This window comes from Heterocephalus glaber, unplaced genomic scaffold (assembly GCF_053883595.1).
Source record: "Heterocephalus glaber isolate CG9 unplaced genomic scaffold, H.glaber_assembly_v1.0 deba00001606, whole genome shotgun sequence".
NCBI lineage: Eukaryota > Metazoa > Chordata > Mammalia > Rodentia > Bathyergidae > Heterocephalus > Heterocephalus glaber.
In genome coordinates, this window is record NW_028258377.1 from 34,950,838 (window position 1) to 34,976,284 (window position 25,447).

General features: G+C 44.4%; 1 protein-coding gene across 2 annotated transcripts in view; it reads right to left on the reverse strand.

Moving 5' to 3' along the window:
• Positions 1–15,038, reverse strand: part of Gria1 (glutamate ionotropic receptor AMPA type subunit 1) — a 309,950-nt gene extending 294,912 nt beyond the window's left edge. Inside the window, exons 1-2 of one of the 2 annotated variants that reach the window (XM_004836538.4) lie at positions 14,333–15,038; positions 11,290–11,427 (exon numbers count right to left, since the gene is read on the reverse strand). In XM_004836538.4, the coding sequence (XP_004836595.1) occupies positions 11,290–11,427; positions 14,333–14,414 (220 nt within the window). In that variant the 5' untranslated portion in view covers positions 14,415–15,038. The remainder of the gene's footprint in view (positions 1–11,289; positions 11,428–14,332) is intronic. The other variant, XM_004836539.4, reaches the window with a different exon arrangement.
• Positions 15,039–25,447: the final 10,409 nt, after the last annotated feature.

A 25,447-nucleotide genomic window follows, 5' to 3' on the forward strand; every position in this document is an offset into this window, starting at 1 on the left:
TCTCCCTAACTAGAATAAATGCTTCACAGAGACCAGGACTGTATCATTCTCCAGTGTTTCTCTGAGACTGTGTTCAACACACAGTGGTCACTTGTATCGGTCAGTTATTGCTGTAGCACAGAGCAATCCCAGATTCACTAGTGTACAACACTTCTTCTGATGTTCCTGGGTCACAAGTCAGGTGGGACAGCTCTGCTTGAGATTTTAGTTTGTTGGTTTGCTGGACAGATTTGCTGCTTGTAATTCTCTGTCTTTAGGACTTGGCAGTGTCTCTAGGGCCTATGTATTCTCATAGCTTCTGCTTGAAACACACCTATCAATATCCAAACTTCTAAAGCAAGTCACATGATGACACATAAAAAAAATGCATCAGGGAAGTATTCTGATGAAGAATTGTCAAATGATAATCCTGTCTACCACAGTGCTCCATAAATATCAGTGATTGACTAAATGAATGTTCTCCTTTAGATCACCTGACCCTTTTAGCTAAACCACTTTTCAGCCATTACAACCCCGTGCCTCATCAGTATTAGTTTTAGAATCTCAGTTCACTCTAAATCCATAACCTTATGTGAAAGAACCATGCTGCTCTGTTCACACTGGACAGGAACAAGCTTAAGATCACTGCCTGTTTAACAGAGGTTAAAGCCTCTTTCATTTGATTCTGGCTCCCCCTGTCCCCCCTCATCAGGCACAGGGAAGAATTCATTCCTGCCAAGAACCAGAGGGGATGGAATGACTTAGAAGAACCTACCATCTGGTGATGTGGGCTTATCAGATTTGCAGCCAAGATTCCAACTGGGACTGTTAAAGAGTTTGTGTACAATAGCTTGAGCGACTGGAGCATGAAGTGTCTTGGTCACTGGGAGAGAGTATAGGTAGCTCAGTACCAATAGGTATCTTAGGACTAATGGCCCAATCCTACTGGGACCACCCCCAGGCATATCCATGTTCATGAACAGCACCTTCTAGAACTGTTTCATAAGCATCGGTTGGCTCTGGCTGGGCAGGGATCAACAAAGACCCTTCATGGCTCCAATAAATCCATCAGCCTGAATTTCAAACCTTTTGCCTGACTTACTTCTCTGATCTGGCCTTACCCACCAGAATCCCTTGTGTGCTGCTTGTGGTGGCTGCTCCGGCTTCTGCATTGGTTTTTCTTCAGCCTGTCTAAATTTTTCCTTCTAAAGAGATGGGTAATGGAAAGACAACAATGTTATTTTGTCTAATGAGCATCCAGCCTCCTTTCCTTTAGTGATGGGACTCTGATTTCCTTTGGGGAAACTACTCCTTCCTAATGTCCATATACTTGGAGTGGATAATCATTTGGTCCTTCTCACCACCTCAAGCTCTAGGAAAGAACATTTGATGAACCAAAAAGACTAGTATTCTAACCTCTGTATTACACTCAGAAACAGGTGCATGTCCTGGGTTTCATTCAGTGACAAGAGTCTCAGGACTTCTGTAGAAATGATTGGAAAGAGAAATTCCTTCTCCATGGGACCTTGAGCTGAGTAGGTGAAGACTGGCAGTACTGGACTTGCGTAAGTGGCATGCATATGCCAGACAGTAAGGAAATCTAAGTCTCAGTTTTGATACATCATTCAAATCCTAGAATTCAGCTATACCTCTAGTGAGAACTATGCAGATAATTAGGTTTCTATGACTCGCTACTAAAGAGTTCTGACTGCTTTTTGTCCAAATGGGTTTGACCTTTTGTTCCTATAAACAATGATTTCTTAAGCCATAGGCACTGTGTGACCTACATACTTAGTCCATTCTTGTAGACTGAATCATAAGTGAAAGAAAATGTTTTCAGATTTAGTGTTGCTACATATTTGAACCCAGGATAAGCCTAGCTTTAAAACTGCAAATTTTTCCCATCCACAAAATAGATTTATTCACAGATAATGACCACCCTCATAGGAAAATACTAAAGATTAATTAGTCACATTGTACTTATGATGCATTTATGTTAATAGATGAGAAGCCTGGTTAATTGCAGTACCCTACATTTGCCTAGCACTTCTGATTTTTCAAAGCTCTTTCATATAAGAAATGGCATTCACTTGTTTAATAACTCTAAGAAGCTAGTGTTAAGAACCCATAGTTATATATCTGGAGACTAACTGGACACAAAGAGTTAGCAAGGTCATACAGCAAGCTCTTGTCAGAATCGGCAGAGTGAGTTATTTCAAATCTTATATACACTGATTAATCTACTAAATTTCATTGGAAATTATTCTACGGATCTAAAAATGCTCTTAAAGTAAGAAAACATGCAAATCATGAAAAAATTTAGGGTAATTATCACAGCACTGTTTTTTAGGAAAAAAAATTTCAAATAAACTAGACAACCTATAAAAGGACATGGGTTAACTAGATTAAGGTACAGATGTATCATGGGCTTAAAGAAGTCATTAAAAATGAATGTGAAATAGTAAAAGTAACATAAATGTAATACTAAGTAAAAGTCATATTACAAATAAAATATAAATCAATCTATTAATTTTTAAGTTAATATGTTCAGAAAAAAGAAATTTATCTTTAGTCTTATAATTACCTAAGTTTTGTTTGGTGTCTGTGTTTCCATGGTTTTCTATAACACATTTTTACTTCTGAACACAAAATAATAACTATTGTTGATAAGTTATTTCCATCCTAGAGGTTTTACATAATGAATACCCCCCAAACAGGCTTAACCATTGGCTGTCAATTTCATTAGGCTCCAGCTGCTTCATGAACCCTAGTTCTGACTGTGTCCCCAGAGAGCCAGACCTGGAGCTCCCTTGTGCTCTTTGGACAGCAGGCTTGGACCCACCAACATCACAAGGGCAGCTGGAGATGGAAAGAGATGTCCAATAACCCCAGTGCTCTACACGTTTCAACTGAGGATGGCAGGATGCAGTACAAGTTGGTTAGAAGTGGAGAGAGCTGTATGAGGAGCTCAAAAAGGATACACCGACCCCAGAGAGGAGGGCTGCTGTCATTGGAGGAGACCTGCGGCAGGCAATGGGATCCGGAAAGCCCTCCCAGCCCATGTGTCTAGGGATGGAATAAGAAACACTCAAAGCCCTTGAGCTTCCTGAGAGTTTCTTCCTCTATTAAAAGGAGAGAATAAAAGTTCATACATCATGGTATTTTATTGATTGGAAAGTTAATTGAAAACCCACTGTCACTTGGTCCTTCTCACCATAACTATGCATGGTCAATCTCACTATTACCTTCTTTCTTTATTAGTACGTATTTGTATCACATAATGATTGCACTGTGGGAAGGTGGTACATGTAAATATCACCTCTCAATTCTTTTTATGTCCCCTTCCCTCTCCTCCCCTTCCTCTGCACTTCCTTCATCTCATAGTTGAAAGCAACTGAGGTTCAAAGGTGATTCAACTTGCATGACCCTTGCAAGGCTGATGTATCAATGACAGAACCAAGCTGTGGACCCCAAATTCTTTGTTTAGGAAATGGAACCTTAACGCTTTTTAGGTGTCCTTTGTGACCATCATCCACAAAGAGTTGGAATCAGCTTTCAATTTGACTTACATCTGGGTTTCACCCTCATCACTCTCCAGCTACACTAGATATCCATCCATAGGGATTTACAGTACAGCCTGCTGGAACTTATAATGTCAGACTCTTAATGAATAAGCAATAATTCAGGCTTATTCTTGTCTCCGCCATTGGTGGTATGTAATATGCAACTTTCAGTCATTCATTGATTTGTTCATTCATTCACCTAGTACCACTGGATGCTGCTCTGTGGTGGAGACTAAGAGGAAGCTGAAGAAAACAAGGCCATTGGCCTCAAGTTGCCTAGTACAGTTGGGAAGATGAGGCAAGGATTAGGTGATGAAACCTAGTGCTAAATTTGGATAATTGCTGTGAGGGTGATACACGGGACTAAGGGGCAGAGGAAAGTGTGAACAGGAGAAAGCAAGGAAAGCTAAATGGAGGAGAAGAAAGAAGAGCTGTTATTGACCAGAAGGCCAGAATTCCCAGGGAGTTTGTAGGTCCAAGTGGAGGAAAACAGAAGCATAAATCTGCATACGACCAGCAGCCAAGATTCCTTTGTGTACATGTGCCTGGTCATGAGCTGAGCGGGGAAACTAGATGATTCCCTGCTGCACCCAGAATCGCGGGAGCTCAGGCCCTGCCGGGAGTCGGACCCTTCAGGTATTTCCAGAGACACCCACGGGCACGCACAGAGCCATGTTCTGCAACAGCATCTCACCCGGACACCACCATCAGCTTCCCTTCCGCTGGCATCTGTCCTTACCCTCTGCCCATCTGCCAGACTCCATCCCAAATTGGTGACCGAAATAAAGGAACACAAGCCATTGCCAAATAAGCCCAGGGTCTCCAGGCAACGTGAATGTGACAGAGTGCTCTCAAGTGTCTAATTCCTGGTGAGAAAACAAAAACCTAAACATGGCACTTTTCTGCTTAATACTTTCGGTGGGTTTCCTGGGGCTCAAAATCCACAGGGAGCACTGGAGCTTGCCACCTTTTCCAGACCCACACCTTGCCCCGATCCCCCCAGCAGGCCTCTGCCCAGGAAGCTCTCAGAATCCTCCTCCTGTTCCCAGCTCTACATCAACAAAATTCTAGCTGTCAGCTCCAATGCCTATTCAGGCCCCTGCCCAGAGCTGGTTCCTCTGTAATATGCTTTCATAGAATCATGGCCCTTTCTTTCAGATCATTTATCACAACGTATAATGATATAGTCATTTGTGCAGTTATTTGACTCATATCTGCATCCCTTACTAGCTGGTTAGTTCCATGAGCCCAGGGCCGCTTTCTGATTTTGCTCACAATAGTGAGCACTCCATAAATATTGGCTGAATATCAAGTGAATGAACCTGAGGCCCAGAGTAGGCTTAATGGTCCAGCACATGTAGACAAAACGTGTCCTGGTCATTCAACTTGGAGAGCCAGGGAGGGAGCAGAGCTTTCCCTAGGTTCTCAGTTAGTTTGGGAATCTTCTCCCAGTCAAAGGTTATACTAGGGCTTCCTCTACCCCTGGAGCTTCCATATGCCGTCAACATAAAAATGTAGTTCTAGAAGGACTCCCATAGATTATGAGATTCATTGTATAAATAAAGATGGAGCCTGGGGGCAGGGGCTATTTTCCAAAGCCATCCCTGAACAATTCAAAAAGATAGTCTATCATTTGAATCCGTCTGTTTAAATCCCAATTCAGTGTACTTTTCACTGCACCAAATATGGTACATCTACATCCTACTTGTCTTTGTAATTTCAGTTCAAATGTCCTTGTTTGATGAAATCTAGATTCCTCCAACAAGTTTTCTTTCCCTCCTCTGAATACAGAAGTGTGTGTGTCTGTGTGTGTGTGTGAGTGTGCGTGTGTGTGTGTGTGTGAGAGAGAGAGAGAGAGAGAGAGAGAGAGATTCAGTCCTTGTGCCACATTTTTGTTGTTTATGCCTATTTCCACTACAAGAACCTGGGCCCCTTAAGGGGAGAATCAATGCCTAACACATTTTATTTTCCTCAATTTATAGTGTGAGTCCTTGTACCAGCAAATGGATTTCATCTCTTGCATCAAGTCTGGCCAATTTGTATTAGTTGCTTAGAATGCTGTGGTGAAAGGGAATCTGAGGTCATGTGTAGATTCAATGGGAAAGTATTCTGTAATCAATGAAGGCTTTCTGCAAGGGTAGGGGAGGGGAGAGTGATAGTCCATATGCCTCATAGAAGGCAATAATAAAAGTGCTTTGAATGAATGAATGAACAAAGAAATGAATCTTATCCATTTTCCAAATGTCTTACATGACTGCTTTATTCTCAGTCTCCAAGAGGACAGCAGCAATCTCACCAAAGCCTGCACAGGTCTTTAGCCAGAGGAAGAAATGTTTACAAATCAGAAAAGCTGATGATTACCAATATTATAATAAGAATAATTGACAGAGTCATCTACCTGTATCAAACACCTGTATTTCTTGAAGTGAAGGCAGAGGTGAAGATGGAGGAACCAAAATCAGATTGTAACATCAACTGAAGAAGTTTCAGAATCTGACATAGAGTCAAAGGCCCCAAGACTGACTTCAAATACTAAGGCTCCAATTCACTGCATCATATGAAAAAGAAACAGTCTCACCTAGCATCAGTAGTACTGCTATAAAATGGGCATATAACCTTTAAAGATTGTTATAAAAATTAAATAAGGCAACATCTGTGAAGTATCTGGAACATAGTAAGTCTTCAACATAATGTTTCTTTACTCCATCACCAGGCATGATTCTCTTCATTGCTGTATTTAGACTAATTTTTTTAAGAACAAGAATCCATATTCTTTTGTGTCCTATGGTATTTGTTACAGAGACAATGCTGAAAGGAAATAGTAAAATACTGGATGCTAAAAGATACAAATCAGGTGTGAGCAGATTGGCCTATTGATTCAGTGACACTGGCCACACGTACAACAGGAAGTAGTGAAGTGATAGCTTTAGTAAACTTGTATGCCTTAAATTAAAAGAGAGAAGCACTTCTAAGTTGTAGATAATACAACCTGAGTAGCAGTGTGGGCCCGGGGTTGCTTAATGCCATAGGCAGAAGCCATAAATCTGGATTTTTGTGCTAAATTTTAAAAAGGATTGTGCCGGTCAAACAAAACAAGCCTAAAGACTGTTAGTTTGAACTCTGAAAATGATGAGCTAAGAAGCCCTCTGTCTCTTCCCAGTGCCTATAGACCCGTTAGAATTGCCTTGAGCTTCTTAAGGAGGTCCACCAGACAGGCAGTCCCACTGTGCTGTGGGTTGCTGGGTGATGCCCTGACTCATGGAGACACTTGTTCATTGGTCTCAGGGGTTATTTCTAGGTGTGCTATGTGACACCAAACTGACACAGTCTTGTTGGACAGCACCACATATTTTGAAGGTAGGTAGAACTAATCTATAAAGACACACAAGCGCCACGCAGGACAAGTCAACCAGGGCAAACTCAATGCTTCCAGAGCCAGCAGGTGGTAGAGAAAATGAGACAGGTGAAGTACATGGGAAGTGGGCCGTTTAGGTGGGGCACTGCCTGTGCAGACCAGCAAACTGAGGCTGTGTGGACTTGAGGCCCAGACAGGGTTTCTTAATGTTGATATGAAATTCCAAACTTCTTAAATACAGTGTAGACCCAAAGAATCCATCCCTGTGCTAATCTGGCTTGTGGGTGGCCGTGGGGTGACCTTTTCTATAGCGCTTGAGAAATGGCAAGTGAGAAACCCACTGTGGAGGGCCAGTGGAGCTCAGAGCAGGGCAAACATAAGGTGAAGCATTCTTCTTGCGTATGCCATTCTCTGCCCACAGGACACTTGCTTCTTCCCCTTTGCTGCCCTCACCTTTATCTCCTGCAAAACTTCTGATTAGCATTACAACTCAATTCCCCATCACTGTCTGAAAAGCCAATTCCGTGCCTTAATGTCTCCAACACACCATACAAATTGCTGCAGTAGTACTTGCAACATTACATTTTAATTTTCTCTTTACAGTACAGCCTGGCTCACTAGGGCAGGGGATGCAGCTTAGTTTTGCCTGCATTTGTGGTACTTAACATCATCCATGGGTTTGGGTACGGGCTCAAAAATGCTTACTAAGAAAAAGACTTTTTAGATAAAAGAGTTTCTTAAAGTGTGATACCCATATTAATTACTACAAAATCCTTTGGGGACCTGCTCTTGAATATTTTGATCCAGGAAGTAGTGAGTCTACTTTCGGGTCTTGCTTTAAGTGGGCTCCCTTGGTGAATCTTAGGTACAATGCAATTTAAAGACCTCTAAGCTAAACTCCGGGCCTCACAAGGGAAGAGGCTAAATGGTGTTGGTCCTTACATTCATGGCATCAGGGCCTTCACTCCCATCATCTGGCACAGTGCTTGGTGTAGACATTCAGCATGTATTTGCTGAATGAATGAATGAATGAATGAACAAATGGACTAATGAATACAAAGTAAGGCCTAAGTTGCCACAGTTCTCAGACTCTGTGTTGAAACCCCAATCAGAACTTCATTTCTTTCTTTGTACTTACCAGGAAGGTATCAAGGTAGACTTAATATCTGGCCAATAAGTAACGTGCTCTGTGGACATCCTTCCCCACCCCTACCCTTGTCAGCTTAGAAGAGTGTTTGGAGGCAATCCCAAGACATTGGGGTTGTAGATTCAATCACTTTAATCGTGGTAGACAAAGAAAGCAAGAAGGGCTGAATGCAAAGCAGATAGCACATGGTTGCCTTGGCTAGTGATATTAGTAATCCTTTTCTTCCATCTTTCCTGCATCTCTACCCTGTAACCATCACCTTTATTTTTAGGTGTTAAATCCCTGGTTGTTAAACATCTACTAGGAACAATTCCTATTATATTTCATCTCTCTTCCCTTCTCCACCCTCTGGTGGAAGGATAACGGAATAGCAAAGTACACCAGGGGGAAAGAATCAAATGACAGCAAAATTTATGAAATGAACACAAATATCTGGCATTTTCTGGAGACTGATTGACGCAGTTAATTTAAGGTAATTACTAATCCATATTTTTAAAAGCATGCAAAATTGCATTTGAAAAACATACTTTTCTTGGTTTTCCATACATGATTAATTAACCCATTCTGCCCCAAACCATTCTACTCCCTTTGCTATTCTTACTCAATTTGAATCAGAGCAGATGTACAGTTTCCCCACCCCCATGGACCACAGTGAATATACTCTTGAGAGCGTTCCCTAATTTTACATGAGCATTAACAAAGACTACTCAAGGGAGGCCTGAAATTATACCACAACTGTTTCAGCCCCTTTGCCCAATACTCCCTCTGATTTTGAAACCAAAGAGAAGACTTAAAGTCTAAGCACAAAATAACATGACTACTTCTTAGAAAATCCCCATACCAAATGTCCCCCACTGGATCGTATGCTACTTGAGAGCCAGAGCATTTTATCATCTCTGCATTTCCAAAGTCCATCTCAGTTCATAGCTTTGAAGAAACCACTAAAGAATAGCCAAATGAACCAAGAAGGCATGGCTGGAAAGCTGTACACTAGCATATGGCAGGCATCAAGTCCAACAATCCAGATTCATCTATTCCAGATCCACTGATTGTAATGGATAACACTGCCTACACCATACTTCTGCCTCCCTAATAAATAGCTAAGGAGTCTATTAGCGATCAGGTCTTAGGTTCTGAAGATAATGGTATAGAAACACCACCTTTTGCCTTAGAACATTTCCTTCTATTTTTGTCTTTTATTATCTTTTTCTGCCAGTCAACATGTTGACACTAGGAAAGCAGTTAACGTCTCTCTCCATCAGCCTCTGCTGTAGACAGGTCTCCATGAATACACATGCCAGCCATTTGTTTTTCTTGATTCTCTAAGCAAGTAAGCCTTGAATAATGAACCCTTCTGAGAATATGAAAAAAGATATGGAGACTCCCTCCAGGAAATATATTAATTCTTGCGTGTATATTCAAAGGATTATTCATAACCTTAGGTGGTTTAGAGGGACACTGAGGTACATACCCAAATCCTTTCCCCATAGACCCTGCTCTGAGCCATATGAAAGGGAATGGGAGGTCATCTGCTAGTTAAATACCTACTCTATATTAGTCTAGTTTTCCAGAACTATATTTCACAATTTTAGCACTTTTGAAAGGGTAGTGAACAACTCAATGGACTAGATTTTCAGTCTTAGCATTACTAAAATGTGGCAGCACAGTTTTGTTTTTCAATGGCTTATTCCTGTGTAAAATCACCGCTATAGTTTGAAAAGCTGTCGGTTCTTCTCTTTAGTTGCTATATCAGGCCACCGTCTTACAAGACCTTGAATATTCCCTTTCACTTCTTGGATAACCTCACAATAGCTAATTAAATTGCTGTAAGGATGGGTGTATCTATCATAGTGCACAGGAACATGGACCTTGAGGTCACAAGACCGCTATTTATTTCCCAAGTGACTTTGTAAGTTACATAACCTGTTGCTGCCTCAGTTTCCTTAGGTCTAAAATGAGGAAAACAGAGTTCTCCATAAGGTTCCTGTCAGGATTCAGTGAGCTAACATATGAAAAGCAATTAGTTGCCTTTCATGGACTGTGGCCAATGCTTAATAAATGGTAATGAATGCTGCTGTAAATATCTATAAAATACTTATCATGGTTCTTGATGCACAGTAAGTCCTGAATAAGTGGAATTTGGCATAACTGTAATTCTTGCATTCATGTCATCATCTTATGAGCAGTCCTAGGAATAAGGAGAATTCTGAATTCTCATTTTGAGACTTCAAAGCCTCTTCAGTTCAGATCATTGATCCCACCAAATAGGGAATGTAGGGAAGAGATGAAAGACCTGGTTTGTGCCTTCAACCCTCCACAGCTCAGCCAAAGTCACCGTGCCAGTGGTGCCAATTCAATCCAGCTTTGATTCCCCTTGCCCACTCTGCTGACCCTTTCTTGCTGTGAACTCGTAGTTGAGCTTAATTCATAGAGGACACATGTCTCAACTGATTAATTTTTATACTTTCATTTGACATAAAGTGGCAATCATGCAGCCAACTACATGAATTTCCTTTTCAGTCTTAGTTGCCAGAAAAACTCAGAATAGCATTTGTTGCCCACATTTTATAATGCATTCAATTTTGATAGGGCTGATATGCCAGTTTTTCTCAAAGTCACCTCTGTTCTTTATGCTCAAAGGCTGTCGTATAAGCTGTGTAAACTTTTCAGATTTTTTAATTCTACAAACATGTCTTAATGAATCAATCACTTCAAGCCATTTTGCAAATAATCAGGGCACCATGTTTTAATAGTTATTGGTTACTTGCAAAAATAGGAAACCAAGTATTCAACTTCTCATCTACCTTTTTTTTTATCAGGCTATCAGAATATTTTTCTCCTTTTAGCTTTTAGACTGAAGTGGCTTAAGAATTTTAAACACATTCTGCTAAAGTCAGAACCTTTAATTCTGTATCTCTCAGAAGTTTTCTATATGTGAAGATCTCTCAGCTGAACCAGAAAGCCTCAGCAAGGTAGGGGAGAGGCAGTCCACCCAAGCATCCATCAGCCTGGCATTTAAAGTTAGCTGACAGTGAAAAAGCAAACGCATTCCATGAAGCATAGCAGGATCTAAATACCAACTGCTGGAATCACTCAAAAAGCTCTGCAAATGTTTCTTGGAGGGCTTTCTCTTATGAAGACGAATGACAACTCAAGTCATTTTTGCGACATTACCACCTACACACAGGCCCTCTTCTCATTGGGCTAGCGAGAAAGAAATCTCAGAAATAGAAGCAATTACTTACATCTATAGGTCATCTCAAAGCTGTCACTGATGTTCACAATATCAATCTGGGGGAGCAGCTTTGGGGGCTCTGTGAGTTGCGACAAAGCGAATCTAAAAGCAGCATGTTCCTGTGACTGCTGGTTTGGAAATAGTCCCCCTGTGAGAAAAGAACATGTAACATGGTATCTGGGCTAGAGACAGGTTTTAGTTCCTTAGTGACCCACCCCAGATGAGGCATTTTTTCTCCCAAGCCAAAGCCACTAGTTGTAGTTTTTAGTGGTAGGAATGAGTTTAAATAGATTCAACCGGATGCTGAGGCTTAGCTCCTGCGGATGAGCTTGTATGTGACAGAGCCCCTAACGTTTATTACTCTGCTCAAACCTTTAACTGTGCACCCTTCAGTTCAACGAAGGGCAGAGAAAGCAACCCTGTGGTGTTTCTCTCCCCCTTCCCTTGGGCAAAGCACCTAGGAGGCCCATGCTTTTCCATACGCAGCAACTCTGCCTGCGTCTGATTTGTCTCTGATGGGCTCCATCTCTCATCACAGAGCCGTACGGGAAGTGGGTCTAGCAAATACTGCAAGGTGACTGAAATCTATGACTGGGACCTGTGGGCTTCTCTGACATCCTAACTATTTGATTTGATACTTTTGATCTTTGGCAAGACCTGTATGCCATTTAACTATTTATTCTCTTGCCTCCAGAGTTGATTATTCATTTTCCCTGGAAACTCTTAATTTTCTGCAAGTGGCATTTTAGGGTTTTGCTTCCTTCATCATTCATGTTCCCAGCTACCTAGGAGTGACTTGTTACATAAGGGATTACCACTGTGTGTTTGCATGGCAGAATCTTGTGCTTCAAGGATGTGGGGTCTCGAGAATGTCAAGACGTACAAACATTCTATTTCCACAGAAAGCACAGTAAAGCTGCCTGCCAGGGCTCCTGTTCCAAGAAATAAGAGTACAGGGCTTGCCTGTGTATTCACTGTGGACACACAAGTGGATTAAAATAAATTTCTGTGAATTAAAACCAGTTATTTCTAGAGACTGAACTATAGCGAATATTTACAGAGAAGTTTATCTAAGATCCTACAGGAATCAGAGTCTCAATGTGATGCACTTCTAACTTCTGATCCAGTGGGTGCATGTTCATTTTTAAGTACAAAAAGAAGAAAATGGATTACCTAGTTTTGGGTAGAGATCTTATTAGTAGAATCAAGTATACCCTAATGGCATGGACGCTTTCAGCATTTGTCATACAGTTTAAGAGTTTTTTGTCTTGTTTGAAAATAGCAACAATGATTTTATCCTTTGAGCAAGCAGACTGGGACTACATATGATGAAACATCTGCAGTGATACATGAGTAAATGTAGCATATAAGCATTTCTCCATTCATTTATACCCATGATGATATACACAAATCCACCCAAGGAAAGCAAGCATTTACAATCAGCAAACTGTAGATCATGCCTAAGTCCTAATATAAACAGTTCCTTGCCTAAGAGCAACTGGTTTTCCCAGGTCCACATGCCCTCCTTTTAAAGAGTAACAACAACAACCAAAATCATTCTGATTCTGAGGCTCCACCTTCGCTTCCCAGAGGACCCCACCCCACCCCAAACACCTCTCAGCCCTCCTTCCTCCTCTCCAGCAGTGAATGAAAGGGAGGAGGGGGAGGGGAGCCCACAGGCTGGGCTGTGACAGAAGTGTCTCCCGAAGGCACCAAGTTTCTCCCTGTCAGGCACGAGCACACGTACACACACGTTTCAGAAGGTAGACTAACAGGTGTCAGGAAACAAAGCAAGTGACTCCACAGCCATGCCAACCACCCTCGGTACCAGCTAGCTGGAGAGGCCCAGAGAGACTCTGCTGCAGCACATGCTTTCCTGCCGACACACCAGCTGCACCACAGCCCCCGACAAACACACTCTCAAACAAAGACACAAACTCACAGCAATGAGAACTTTGTCTGGTGGAGCTATTTCCCTAGGAGGAGGGGAAAAAACAAACCAACAGAGCTGCCTCCAAGCAAAGCAGCTTGCTTGATTCTGGGACACAAACAGTCATGAAATGCTGGTCACACTGAAGCCACAGCCCTGTGGATATGCCTTGTTATTGGTGTTATTGCTCTTCTTTGTTTTGCTTTCCCTTATGATTTTGAGGGGTAGCGATATCTGTCAGCTCCCTCATGAACACAGGGAGGGTGGGGACCATTTAGAAGCACACAACCAAGGGATGGAGCTCAGAGGCAAAAAGGCATGCAGCATGTTGAAAGCTGCCTCCAAGTTGAGGGCATGGAGCCCAGGGATGGGAACAATTGGCTGGGGGGGGGGGTTTGCAGTGTGTGTGCGTGTGTTTGTATGTGTGTAAAAGGGAGGCAGTGTCTGTGGACAGGGTATCTGAGAGGAGGGGGCGATGGAAGGAACAGAAAAGAGGCAGCTAGGAAGTTCCAGGAGTGGGGGAGTGAGGACCATGTGCCCAGCATGGCAGACAGCAAAGAGAAGGCAGCTGGGGTGGGGGGGTCCACAGCAGGAGAGAGCGCCCCTGCCCTTAGAGTGGGGGCCCTTTCCATTATTCTTTCAGCAGCTACAATCAACCCAACACTCTTCCCTTCTAAAAGAGGGGTCTCTTTTACGTCCCCTAGCCAAGAACCCACTGCACATGTGGACACCTCATATATAATCACGGATAAATACGCCCACCGGACACGTTCATATAAATAAATGAAATCAGGCACCATCTACCAAGCAACCAAGTGAACTCCTTAAATACCCACAACCCAGTTCTAAGCCACAGTCGGATCCCCCCCCTCCCCGGGCCAGTGGTTCCTCCATTTCACATGCTCCCGCCTGGGGTGTGAGTGGCGTGTGTGCACCTGTGTGTGCGCGCGTGAACACTTCTCCTCTGCCCCCCTCGGGCCCAGGAAGCCCCCTCCCCTTCTCCTGCACAGCCTCAGACAGAAACCAAGCACAGCCGCTGTACTGAGGAGGCGGTGACGATCCCCCTGCAAAAGCCCCTTCCAGCTTCGGAAAGTCCCCGGCCCAGGCTGCCCCTCTCACTCACCGATCTGGATATTGTTGGGGAAATTGGCACCTACTACCGCGCCTAGGAAACCGGTGCAGAAGAAGGCAAAAATGTGCTGCATATTCCTGTTTGCATTGGCGAGAAAGAAGCCCAGATCCAATCATAGATTTGGTGTCCTCCCCTCCTTTCCTTTCTTCCTCGAGCGGCTCTGCCTCTGGTTCTCCTCCAGCGGTTCCTTCCTTCCCTCCTTCCTCTCCGCCTCCCTTCTGTGAGGTTTGTTTCCTTGGAATCCCAGCACTTACACTGCAGCGTTAACACCAACTGACAGCCGGATTAACTGAGCAGGGAGAGGAGCCCGAGCTCCTGCCTGCGAGCGCTCGCTCCCCCTCTCCTCCGCCTCTCCTGCCTCGCTCCCTCCCCGCTCGCTCCCTCTCCCCCACACTCACAGGCGGGCGCCCCGTGCCGGTGCCCACAGAGCCAGCTCGGAGTTCCACAGCCAACCTCCCCTGCCTGTCATCCTGTGGCCCATCCTCACCTCCTGCTCCTCTCCGCGTGGGCGGAGGAGGGGAGAGCGGGTGCGGGTGGCGGGACGCCTGTCCCCCCAGGGTCACCGGGTCCCCTTCACCCTCCCCACTTCTGGGCCGGCTCTGCCCTCTCCCCGAGCCCCCAGACTGGGGTGGTCCTGGGAATGTGCGTTCAGCTGAAGTCAGGAGGTGGCAGGGGGCCCCACAATAGTCCTGGATTCGCCAGCGGCTTGATCTAGGTCACTTTTTCTGGGAGTGCACAGCCAGGCTGTACCGGATGCATCTCATGCACTCCACTGGCCCAGTTATTCCTACAACTAATTCCTGAGGGGAAGACCCCAGAAATCCCTCTAAAAAATTCAAAGGAAACAGAGCTTTCCCCTTCTAACAGGAGGAGTGAGAGCTGCAGACAACAGGAGGCCCGAGAATGACTGGCAGCTGTAGGGACTTGGACCTGTGGGAGTACTGTCTGCCTTCAGAGGACATGGTGATCCCTTTCGCATGTAGCCATTAAAGAAGGGGCCCCTTTCCCCCTTTCCTGCCTCAGGTGGGATCCATAGCATCAGGACCATGTGGGTGTGCAATGAAGACTTCGGATACTCACACGGAGCAATTACATGACTCACTTGGCAGGGATTCCAGTGAGAAGATTCAGGCTTGGTTCAGCTACCTCTGGGTGCTGGTGGTGTCCAGGGCAGCCAGGAACTCCACAGAGCCCTCTGGACTTGGACTTCTGTAGAAGCAACCTGTAGAGAGACTGTGTTCACGAAAGAAGTGTGTTACGAACCTGCAGTCACTCACAGCTGAGAGCACTTTCCCGTTTTGCAGGGCCAGCTTCCTAGCAGTCTGGAGAGGAAGTGACTATCTTACAGGTGAGAATGCTGAGGCTCAAGAGGTGAGGTCTCAAGATGTGCAGCCCGGTCTACCCTCACCAGTGTTCCGGCCGTTAGCCCTTGGCCCACTGCACTGGCCAGAACTTCCACCCTACACAGGATAACCCAGAAAGGAAAGGCGCACTTTTTCCTTAGCTAGAAAGAGAGCAAATAGACTTTGGACCTGATTATTTCTTTGCCCCTGAAGTAGATCATTTTACCCAGGGATTGCTCACTTCCTTCACCAAGAGACTGAACAATTACATGTGCTCCTGACAGCTCTAAGGGCTGGGATTTGCAAGGACTATGAGCCCATGTTCAAAGCAGCCCCTAAAGTAGGGACAACTTGGAGGTCAGATGCTGTATGATTCCCTGTGTTACTCTACAAATTGGCTAGAGAGATTTGTAAAGAGATTGTTTACTCACTTCTTATCCTGTGCCAGTGCCCATGCAATGCTTTGAACCTGCATCATTTATTTGGATAACAATCCCTGCCGTAGTTAATCGAATTCTCATTTCATTGATAAAGACACTAGACTCTAAAGATTTCTCCAGTTTTGGGCAGCTGACAAGGAAGAGACTGGGGATTTTAACACAGGAAACTCCACCTTTGGGGTCCAAGTCTTAACCCTCAGGCTCTAAGAGCAGTAAGTACTGGGCAGGGAAAATCCAGAAGTGTAAGAATAAGTTTGGGTATCTGGAAAGATCACCTTTAAGGTCCTTGCCAATTTTTAAAAGTCTGTGATTCAATGATTCCATCTTATAATTTCTCCGTTTGGATTTTTTGCCTCTTACTATTTTGAATGGTACCTGGGGATCTTTTAAGTTCTCTGAGCTTTGTGCCTGGTAATAACAATAATTAGGCTGTCACTAAAGGCTTCACACTTTTCTGTCACCTTTCACAGGAAGATCTCAAAGTCATTTACAAGGATTAATTAGCAAAGCCTCAACACCCACCTGAAATGGGTAGGAATTGTTTTGCTTACTGGGAGGGGAAGGGGTTAGGAAGGCAAAAAGATGCATTTTCTGTGATCATTATAAATCATATCGTCAGGTCTTCTAAATATAGTTCTACATTGCTGCACTGCTCAAGTATGATCAATAGTGCTCCTTGGCCTATTAAGTACAAAATTATTCAACGATTAAATAAACATGGAATTTACACATTTCAAGCTTGGGTGTTTAGGTCAAATTGCATTTCAGTTCAACTATTCATTTCTCTTCAAAAATTCTCTTTAGTTCAAATGATGGTGGGGAACCCACTCTGTATCAGTCAGGAGCTCAAGGCTGGGGAAACGGAAAGGAATCATGCGCAGGCCTGTTAGAAGAGGGAAGGCAAATGAACCCAGCCGCTGACATCCAAGGCGGACTAGGGCGAGGCTTGCAGAGAGATGTAAACACAGCCAAGGGAACCAGACAAGGAGGCAACCCTTGTCTGGCTGTCTGTGGGGATCCAGCACAGCTTCACAAGAGCTGGACCAAAAGGATGAGGAAATTCCAGGCAGAAAACAAATGTATGGCTGGAGGAAGACAATCAAACAAAGGGAAGAGAGCAGCAAGGGCCAGAGGCAAGAGAGGATGCCATATGCTCTGTGTGCCTGAAGACGGTGGTGTAAGACTGGGGAGAGAGGGCAGACAGAACATGAAATCCAGAGGAGCACAGGACCAGGATTTGCAAGCCAGTGCATTCCTGTGGGGCAGTGGAGAGGCAGGGAGCAACACACACAGTGTGTACCACAGTGGCAACACTAGGAAAGAAAACACTGGCCACTGGCAGAAGGTGGTTTCTTTAGCCTTAAAGATTAAAACTATATCACATCCAGATTCATTGCCCTGGACAACCTATTCCAGATCCTCCCCTTGCAGCCTCCAGTCCTCTGCTGTGCCCAACATCAGCCTGGAAACACTGGACTTCATAGTCTCCTGCGATTGATGGTGACCAAACCCTGCAGGTGTGTGACGCATGGATTTACACAGCACCAGGACATCCACCCTCTCAGCTCACTCTCCTTCCAACCCTACAAGGACAGGACTTGGGGCTTCATTTGCAGACTGTGTAAGGCCCAGGCTGGCCAGCTAGATGGTTCATTTAAGACTGGTTCTCAGTGGCAGTGGTTTTCTCCCCTGGGGAATGGTTGCCACAGTCTGGAGACATTTTCAGTTCAGGCCTTGGAGAAGCACTACTGGTGTCTTGTGGGCAGAGGCCAGGGATGCTGCTAAACCTTGTGGAACACACAGGTGTAGCACTCTAGCTTTCCGAGCAGAGCAGAGAACTGTCTAGTTCAAAATGTAAATACTGGGCTGGGGACTTAGCTCAGTACCAAAAACAACAACAACAACAACAGCAACAACAAAACGTAAACACTGCCAAAGCTGAAAAGTGGCCAGCAACAGGCATACCAAGGCCCCTGTGCCAGTTTCCCACTCCATTATGTGACATGGAAGAAAGATTCAGTTTAGTTTCTTTCAAGACTTTTCCCATTATAAATAGGACACCTCCAGATGGGCGCCCCTGAAGGTCCCGATGGACGAGCACCTCATGGAAGGGCTCCAGACAGTGCTGAGCCTGTGGAAAGGCCTCCCACATGCTGCTAGTCTGCATCCCAGAGTCAGCGTGGCACCTACTCCTTGGCCAGGCCCAGTTCATCCCTTGGCATGCTGCAAATCCAACAAACACAGGGGCAAAATAACCTTAGATGTTCTTATTTGGCTTTGGTTCCTCACTAAAAATTAAGAAAAATTGTACTGGGCAAGGACTTCAAATTTGAATGCCCCCTGGGCAAAAAAGAAAAATGCATGAAGTCATCCAGGGAGAGGGCAGGGAGTTGGGACAAAGAACATCAATGTCTATGCCCTTCAGAGGTGGCCGCAGGGTCTCAGGGCATGTAATAATTACCATAAGGAAATGTAGGCCAAGGGTGGCTGATCTTCAGGTTTATTTTTCATAAGGCAATAGTAATATATAGAGAAAAAACTATTAGATGTGCCTTTATTGCAAGGGCCAGAAGGAAAGAGAGGCGTGTGGAAATGGTGTGCTTGGACTTGATCTTGCCCAAAGACTTGAGTGCCCGTGGGAGCCAGGAGACAGGAGTCTAACCTCTTTCCCTTCAGTCCAGTTTGAGGCCAAGTCCATTTCCTCTCTGGACCTCTGTTTTCTCTCCTGTAAAATGAGGAGATCAGATGGGGTGATGGCTGTGGATTGTTCTGATGCTGACACAGAGGCTCTGCTGGATCACAGGGACAGAGGTGAGGAAGCAGAAGGACCCGATGCTACCTAAGGGTCCCTTGTCTCCCCCACGCCCTGTCCCTTGCAGTTGGTGGCCTTGGTAAGTTCTCCCCCCACTCCCCAGGCTTGCACCTCTATCTGTAAAGTACAGGGTTTCTTCTGGCTTGAATATTTGAGGTTTCTCATGCAAAACGATTCAAGGGGGGAGAAAACCATCAAATTTATGATCTGAGAACAGATCGCTGACAGCTAACAAATTGGCACAAATGCAATCCGGGGAGGGAGCCTCTGTGGCTTTAGAAAGTCCTCCTGTTCAGAGATGTTTTACCAAATAATAATGATAATATCTTCTGTGTTTCCTAGCACAATTCATACTGAAAGCTCCCAAAATATTTTGCAGACCGTGCGTGAGTGTGTGTGTGTAAGTGTGTGTGTGTGTGTGTGTGTGGTGAGAACATACCCCAAAGAATGTAATCACCCACCCTGAAGTTCTGCCAGGTTTAGCAGCGTTTTCTTTTCTTTCTCTCTCTCTCTCTTTCTTCTCTTTTCTTTCTCTCTCTCTTTTTCTTTTCTTTCTCTCTCTCTTTCTTCTTCTTTCTTTCTTTCTTTCTTTCTTTCTTTCTTTCTTTCTTTCTTTCTTTCTTTCTTTCTTTCTTTCTTTCTTTCTTTCTTTCTTTCTTTCTCCCCTCCCCTCCCCTCTCCTCCCCTCCTCACAGAAATGAGAGCGTTTTCATAAGCACTTGGCATTACTAGGTAATTAGGGAGCAGAGTGGGTTCTGGAAAACACCCTGGGGCAGGATCAATGCCTGGAAAAAATCAAAGTCTATTGGAGGGGGAGGCTGCTGAGCAGCATTACTGCTCCATAGAAAGTGGGAGCGCTGACTATTCCTCCACAGCAGTGGAGCCCTGGGGAAGGATACAGTGGCCACCTTCGCCAGGGTGGTGTCCAGGGCTCAGTCTCCAGCTGCGCAGCTGGCCCTGGTGTAGGGGACCCAGGAGCAGAGCTCTCTTCGCCAGGCTCACCAGGTGGGTGATTTAGATGACCACGGAGCTCCTTTGTGTCACATCATCTTCATCCATGAGGTAGGGAGCCTACCTTACATGGCTGGTGAGAGCGCTCAGGAGAGAGGACATGGGAAGGCTTCCCACACCAGCAAAAGACTCTGCCAGCCTTTCCTGTAGGTAGGTGTGCCATGTTGGGATTTTTGCCTCATGGGTGGAGTCCAGATTCATCCTAGCTTTGGAGACCTTCTGTGCCCTTCCAGTGTTCTTTTGAAATCTCTCATAGCTCAGTCACTCACCTTCCCTTGAGCTGATTTCATTTGCCCCCACCCTCAAATATCCATCAAGAATAAACAAACTCCTGATTCTTCTGTTCCTTAAACTGCTCCTTTCTGAATTTCTTCTATCACCCTAACTGGTACCTTCATTCACCCAGTTTTTATGCTGAAGGCTGTAGGAAGAAAAGGAGCAAAGGGCAAGGCAGTGGGAGGGCTAGGGGAAAGGATAGAAGGGAATGGGATTAATATGAGAAAATGGAAAAATAGGAACAAAATCTTTGTAAATAGGGAAGAATGGAGGGGTTGAAGGGAGGGCTGGGCAAGGGTGAAAAAGAAGAACCAAGAGAGATTATGTAAAGGTGCAAATTTCCCCTGATGAATGTCATTATATTGTATACCTAAAATGGACCAATGATTAGAATGAATAATGGATAATGCAAAATAGGAAGAAAAGGTCCAAAGGGGTAGGGGTAGTGGGAGGGGCAGGGGAAAGGAAAGAAGGGAAAGGAAAAATGATGAGAAATGGAAAAAACGGAGATAAAGTCTTTGTAAATAGGGAAGGGTGGAGGGGGTAAAGGGAGGGCTAGGAATGGGGAAAAAATAAGAACCAAGATGCATCATGTAAAGGTACAATTCCCAATGAGAAATGTAAATGTGTTGTATACCTACAATGTACCAATAAAAGAATTTAACAACAACAGAAAAAGAATCCAAGGACTTCCCACCATCTTTCCACCACTGCATGCCATTTATTCTACGCTTACCTCTCCTCTGACCCATGACAATCTTCATAAACTCTTTCTGTCTACTTGTTTGCACCTTTCCTATCCCTCCCACCTTTGTGACATCATTTGCTCTTTGGACAGCAGCCTAGGTGAAACATTTAAACACAGCAGTCAGAACGCATCACTCCCCAGCTCCAAAATATCCCAGCACTTGGCTTCATACTTAGAATGAAATCTGGAATCTGAATGCTACCCATCTCCACCTGCTCCTCCCTTCCTCCCTCTGCTCCAATCACATGGTCCTTCTTGCTATTCTTTGGATGCGCAAAACACCATTTTGCCTTAGGACCTTTATACTTGTTCTTTCCTCTGCCTGCAGAAATCCATGCTGCTTCTTCTCTCACTTTTGACTTCTAGTCAAAATTCTCCTACATATAATATCTAAAAGAGCACCCTGACTCCTGCCATGGGTTTTTGTTCCCTTGCCCTGCTTTACTTTTCCTTAACTACATTAATTATTTTTTACTGAACACATGGCCAGAATATATCTTGCTTATTGTAGTGCTTAGAACAATCTTAACATAGAGTAAGTCCCTAATAAATATGTGTAGAAAGAATGAATGGATAATTCTTACTCTTCCTTGAAGTATCCTGTCTTCTATTCATTACATTCTGAGTTATTAGGGCCTAATTCAATCCCCATCTTCCTGCAAAGTCTTCTCACGCCAATTTTGGTTTCTTTTCATATCTGCATTATTTATCATTTATTGACTGTAACTGATAATTAACTTAGTTTTCCCATTTGGTTTTCAATCCCCTAGGGGGAAGGAATCAGGCCTATATTATAATGAGAGCTCATGAGTTTTAATCACTTACATGTGCCAGGCTACGTACCTACCTCATTTCGTGTGGCATTCACAGCAGCCCTGTGAAGTAGGAATTCTTATAATCCCATTTGGAGGTGAGGAAGGGAGGACTGGAGAGGTTATATTCCTGTCTGCACTCAGGCAGCTACTTACAGATGGCTGGGCTGTCCCAGGCTGGTCCTCCTATCCATTGTACCGCGCCATCCCAATGCTATGCTCATCCATTTGTCAACTCTGCACTGAGCAGGCCCTTGACAATGTGCTCCTCAGAGGTAAAGGCTCTGCTCTCAGGATGGGTCCTAGCACACAGAGTACTCGAATTCAAAACCACCCACTGTTAGTGGCCCAGTCACCCATGCTTGAGAAGGGTCTCTGAGAGGCCATTCAGAGAGCACATGAAAGATTGGGGTTTGCTGCAGAAAAGGGATATTTCTTAGAAGAGAAGACAAGTCAGTTCTTCTCTCCCCAGGTCTGGTAACCTTCTTTGATAGGAGACAAACTGTAATTATGGTACTGATTGGTGTCCCCACCTACCCTGATGGCCAAAGGCAGATTTTAATCAGTTTTCAGGGGACTCGAAACAAATGATTGTAATTGACTGTCATACTCCAAAGTATTAAATTTTGCTGCTTGCCTAACCTCTACCCTCTCCTTTATTACTCAATGGGAGACAAAATCACATAAAAAGAAAAGAAATGCTAGGAGGGGGAATTCCTTACGTAGAAAAGAAGTGAGTAGAATGTGAGAGTTGGAAAGAACTTTTGAGATTGTGGAGTCCAGCTTCTATGATTCACAGTGAAATGGGATCTCAGGAAGATTAAGTCATTTGCCTTGGAGCACCCGGCCAGACAGTGCTAGATGAGGACTTGACACCCAAACTTGACTGAAAGATCGGGGTCATTTCTGTCCTGCCAGAGTGAGGCCTGACACAACCTCATAAAGGGGATGAAGCAACAGCTATAACAGCTACAGCCCATAGGAACACAGAAGAGAAGAGTCTGGAGTGAGATCTCTTAACAGGACAGGAAGCCCAGTTAGTGCTGTCTTTAGAAGAGCCAGGTAGAGTGCCTGGGGAACATGATCTGCTGCGATTCATAGCTCTGGTAGCTGAGTTTCTCACTAAAAACTTGTGAGATAGTATTTTAGCATAACATACATGGCAGGCCAGATGGTATGGATGTGTATTACCCGGCCATTGGACCCATGGAGTAAATCTTATGGGAGAGTAAACCCAGAGCAAAAATGTGTGGGAACCTCCCCAATAACCTTAGGATGCACCCCTTGATAAGACACATTTCCCTCCTCTACTCTCTGGCTTGTATTCCTTGCCCTGACCCTTTTATGGGCCCCCTTGGACAAAGCATTCTCTGAATGCGTCCCCAGCCCTATCCCTCTCTCTATCCAAATTATTACTGAGGTAGCTTTGCATCGCCAGGGATTGGATTTCTGCCCGCCACTTTGGAGCTGGTCACTCATCCACCATCATTTCTAGTCTCCAAGTCAAGCAGAAGCATCATCATGACTCTTATAGAACAGAGCAAGGGATAGGCCTGACTGAAGGGAATCAGCCTCCTCCGGGAAAGCAAAGATGGTTATAAAAAGAAGGTTATTAATAGAAGTTACCACTTGCCATCATATCCAGGGTACTGTGCTCAGTAGTTTGCACACATTTGTGACATTCCTTTTATAGGTGAGTCACAGCTTGGTCTGTCAGCATCAAAGCCCTTCACCACTTGGCTCAGTGTGCCAGGGAACTCTGCTACAAGCATTACATATAGTGCTATTCATCCAGTAAGCCTTGTGGGAGCAGGGTTACCAATTCTTTATTTAACAACTGATGATTTGAACTCAGAAAGCTAAAATACTGAGGCTGCATGACATCTAAGTGGTAGAAGCAAGAGATCATTTACCCTTAAACTGTTGGACTCAGCTTCCCATCAGTGCTCCTCTTTGGGAAGTTAGCAATCTCCCTGCTTAAGCTTCCTCCCCCTTTGTAATCAGCAAGGGGCAGTGCTGCCTGGCTTGAGATGAGGCTCTTAGGCATGGCCGAAGATACCAAGAACCAAAATAACTTCACATTTTAAGTGACTTAAAAAAATAAAATCTGATTCTACAGTATTATCTTCTATAAGTTCTATAGAAAAAGTGTGGCACATCAACTAATAGTAATGCCAACCTGGCTGTAGTGGGTCCCCTGAGAGACTAACCACTATTTCTTGTCAACATTTTCTACTAGAAAGCTAATCTTCATTTGTTTATAACATTTTCTACCTGCATATGAGAAAAAAGATTGCCTTAATTCAAATCAACAATGAGACTTCAAATTACAGAGAAACCACTATGGATGTGGGGGGTGAGTGGTTGGTAGAACCCCTTCCTGGACACTGCAAGCTACAACACCTGGTAAGAGCAACAGGACACCAGCCTTTTACTTCAAGTGGACAGAATAAGCAAGGAAGAATTTCATCTGGGCAGCGGCAGCAAGAATACTCAGCAATGATTGTCCTTATTCTATGCAAAATTCCAGTGCTTGACTTTGCTCTGGAAGCTGAATGTTAGAATGAACTTCTCTGGTATACTGGCCAGCTTTCCCATTGCTGCGACAAAATACCAGATACCTACAACTTACAGAATTTTATTGTCACTCATAGTTTCAGGGGTTCAGTCCATGGTCAGCTGTCTCCAAGACAGTGACATCATGGTAGAGGGGCATGACGGAGGAAAGCTGCTGAACTTATAACATCCAGAAAGCAGAGAGCAGGAGAAGTGCCAGAGATGAAAGAGAAAGGGGCCAGATAAAATACCCAAAGTCATGTTCCCATGACACACTCAATCCAAGTAGATCCTGCCTCTTATGAACTCATCACTGTGTTAACCCATTGGTGAGATTTGTGCTCTCAGAATTCAACCAACTATCCAAGACTCTCTTAATTTGGTCAAGTTGATGTCTCAATTACTTCCTCGTTGCTGAGACAAAATACTTGACACCCACAAGTTGAAAGGAGAGAAGGTATATTTTAAGCTCATAGTTTGTAGCGATTTCAGTCCATAGTCAGCTGGCTTCAAGGCAGAGTGGCATGGCAGAGGAGAAACAGTCCACGTCAGGGTAGGCAGAAAGCAGTGAGCCTGCCTTCCCTCTCTCCCTTTATATTCCATCCAGGCTACAAGCCTATTGACTGGGGCCACCCACACCCAGGGTGCAGCTTCCCTCTTCAGCAAATCCATTCAGCCACACCCAGAACTATGCTAATCCAATTAGAGGACTAATCCAGATATCAACACCCTTAATCCATATTCTCACACCTTGGGTCCAGTTACCTCTGAAAATCCCCACCATGAGCACATGAGGCTTTGGGATGAGGGAAGGCATCTAGATAGAAGCCATAACAGTTGTCAGTGAAGATTAACCATTGCAGCAGAACACATAGCTTGAGAGGCAAAGGGAGTTATCTCTCTTATCTATTGCCTGTAACATAAGTAGTTTTGGATATCAGATGCCCAGGTCATGCCCTTGACAGTCTCCAAAATATACCTCATAGAACCCTGTGCCTTCACCACACCATGGATGTGCAGACCTGTGGCTGTCTGTGTGTCTGTGATGGTTGAGCAGAGCACAGACACCCATGCCTGGAAGGCTTTGATGGAAGGGGTAGAGTAGGGT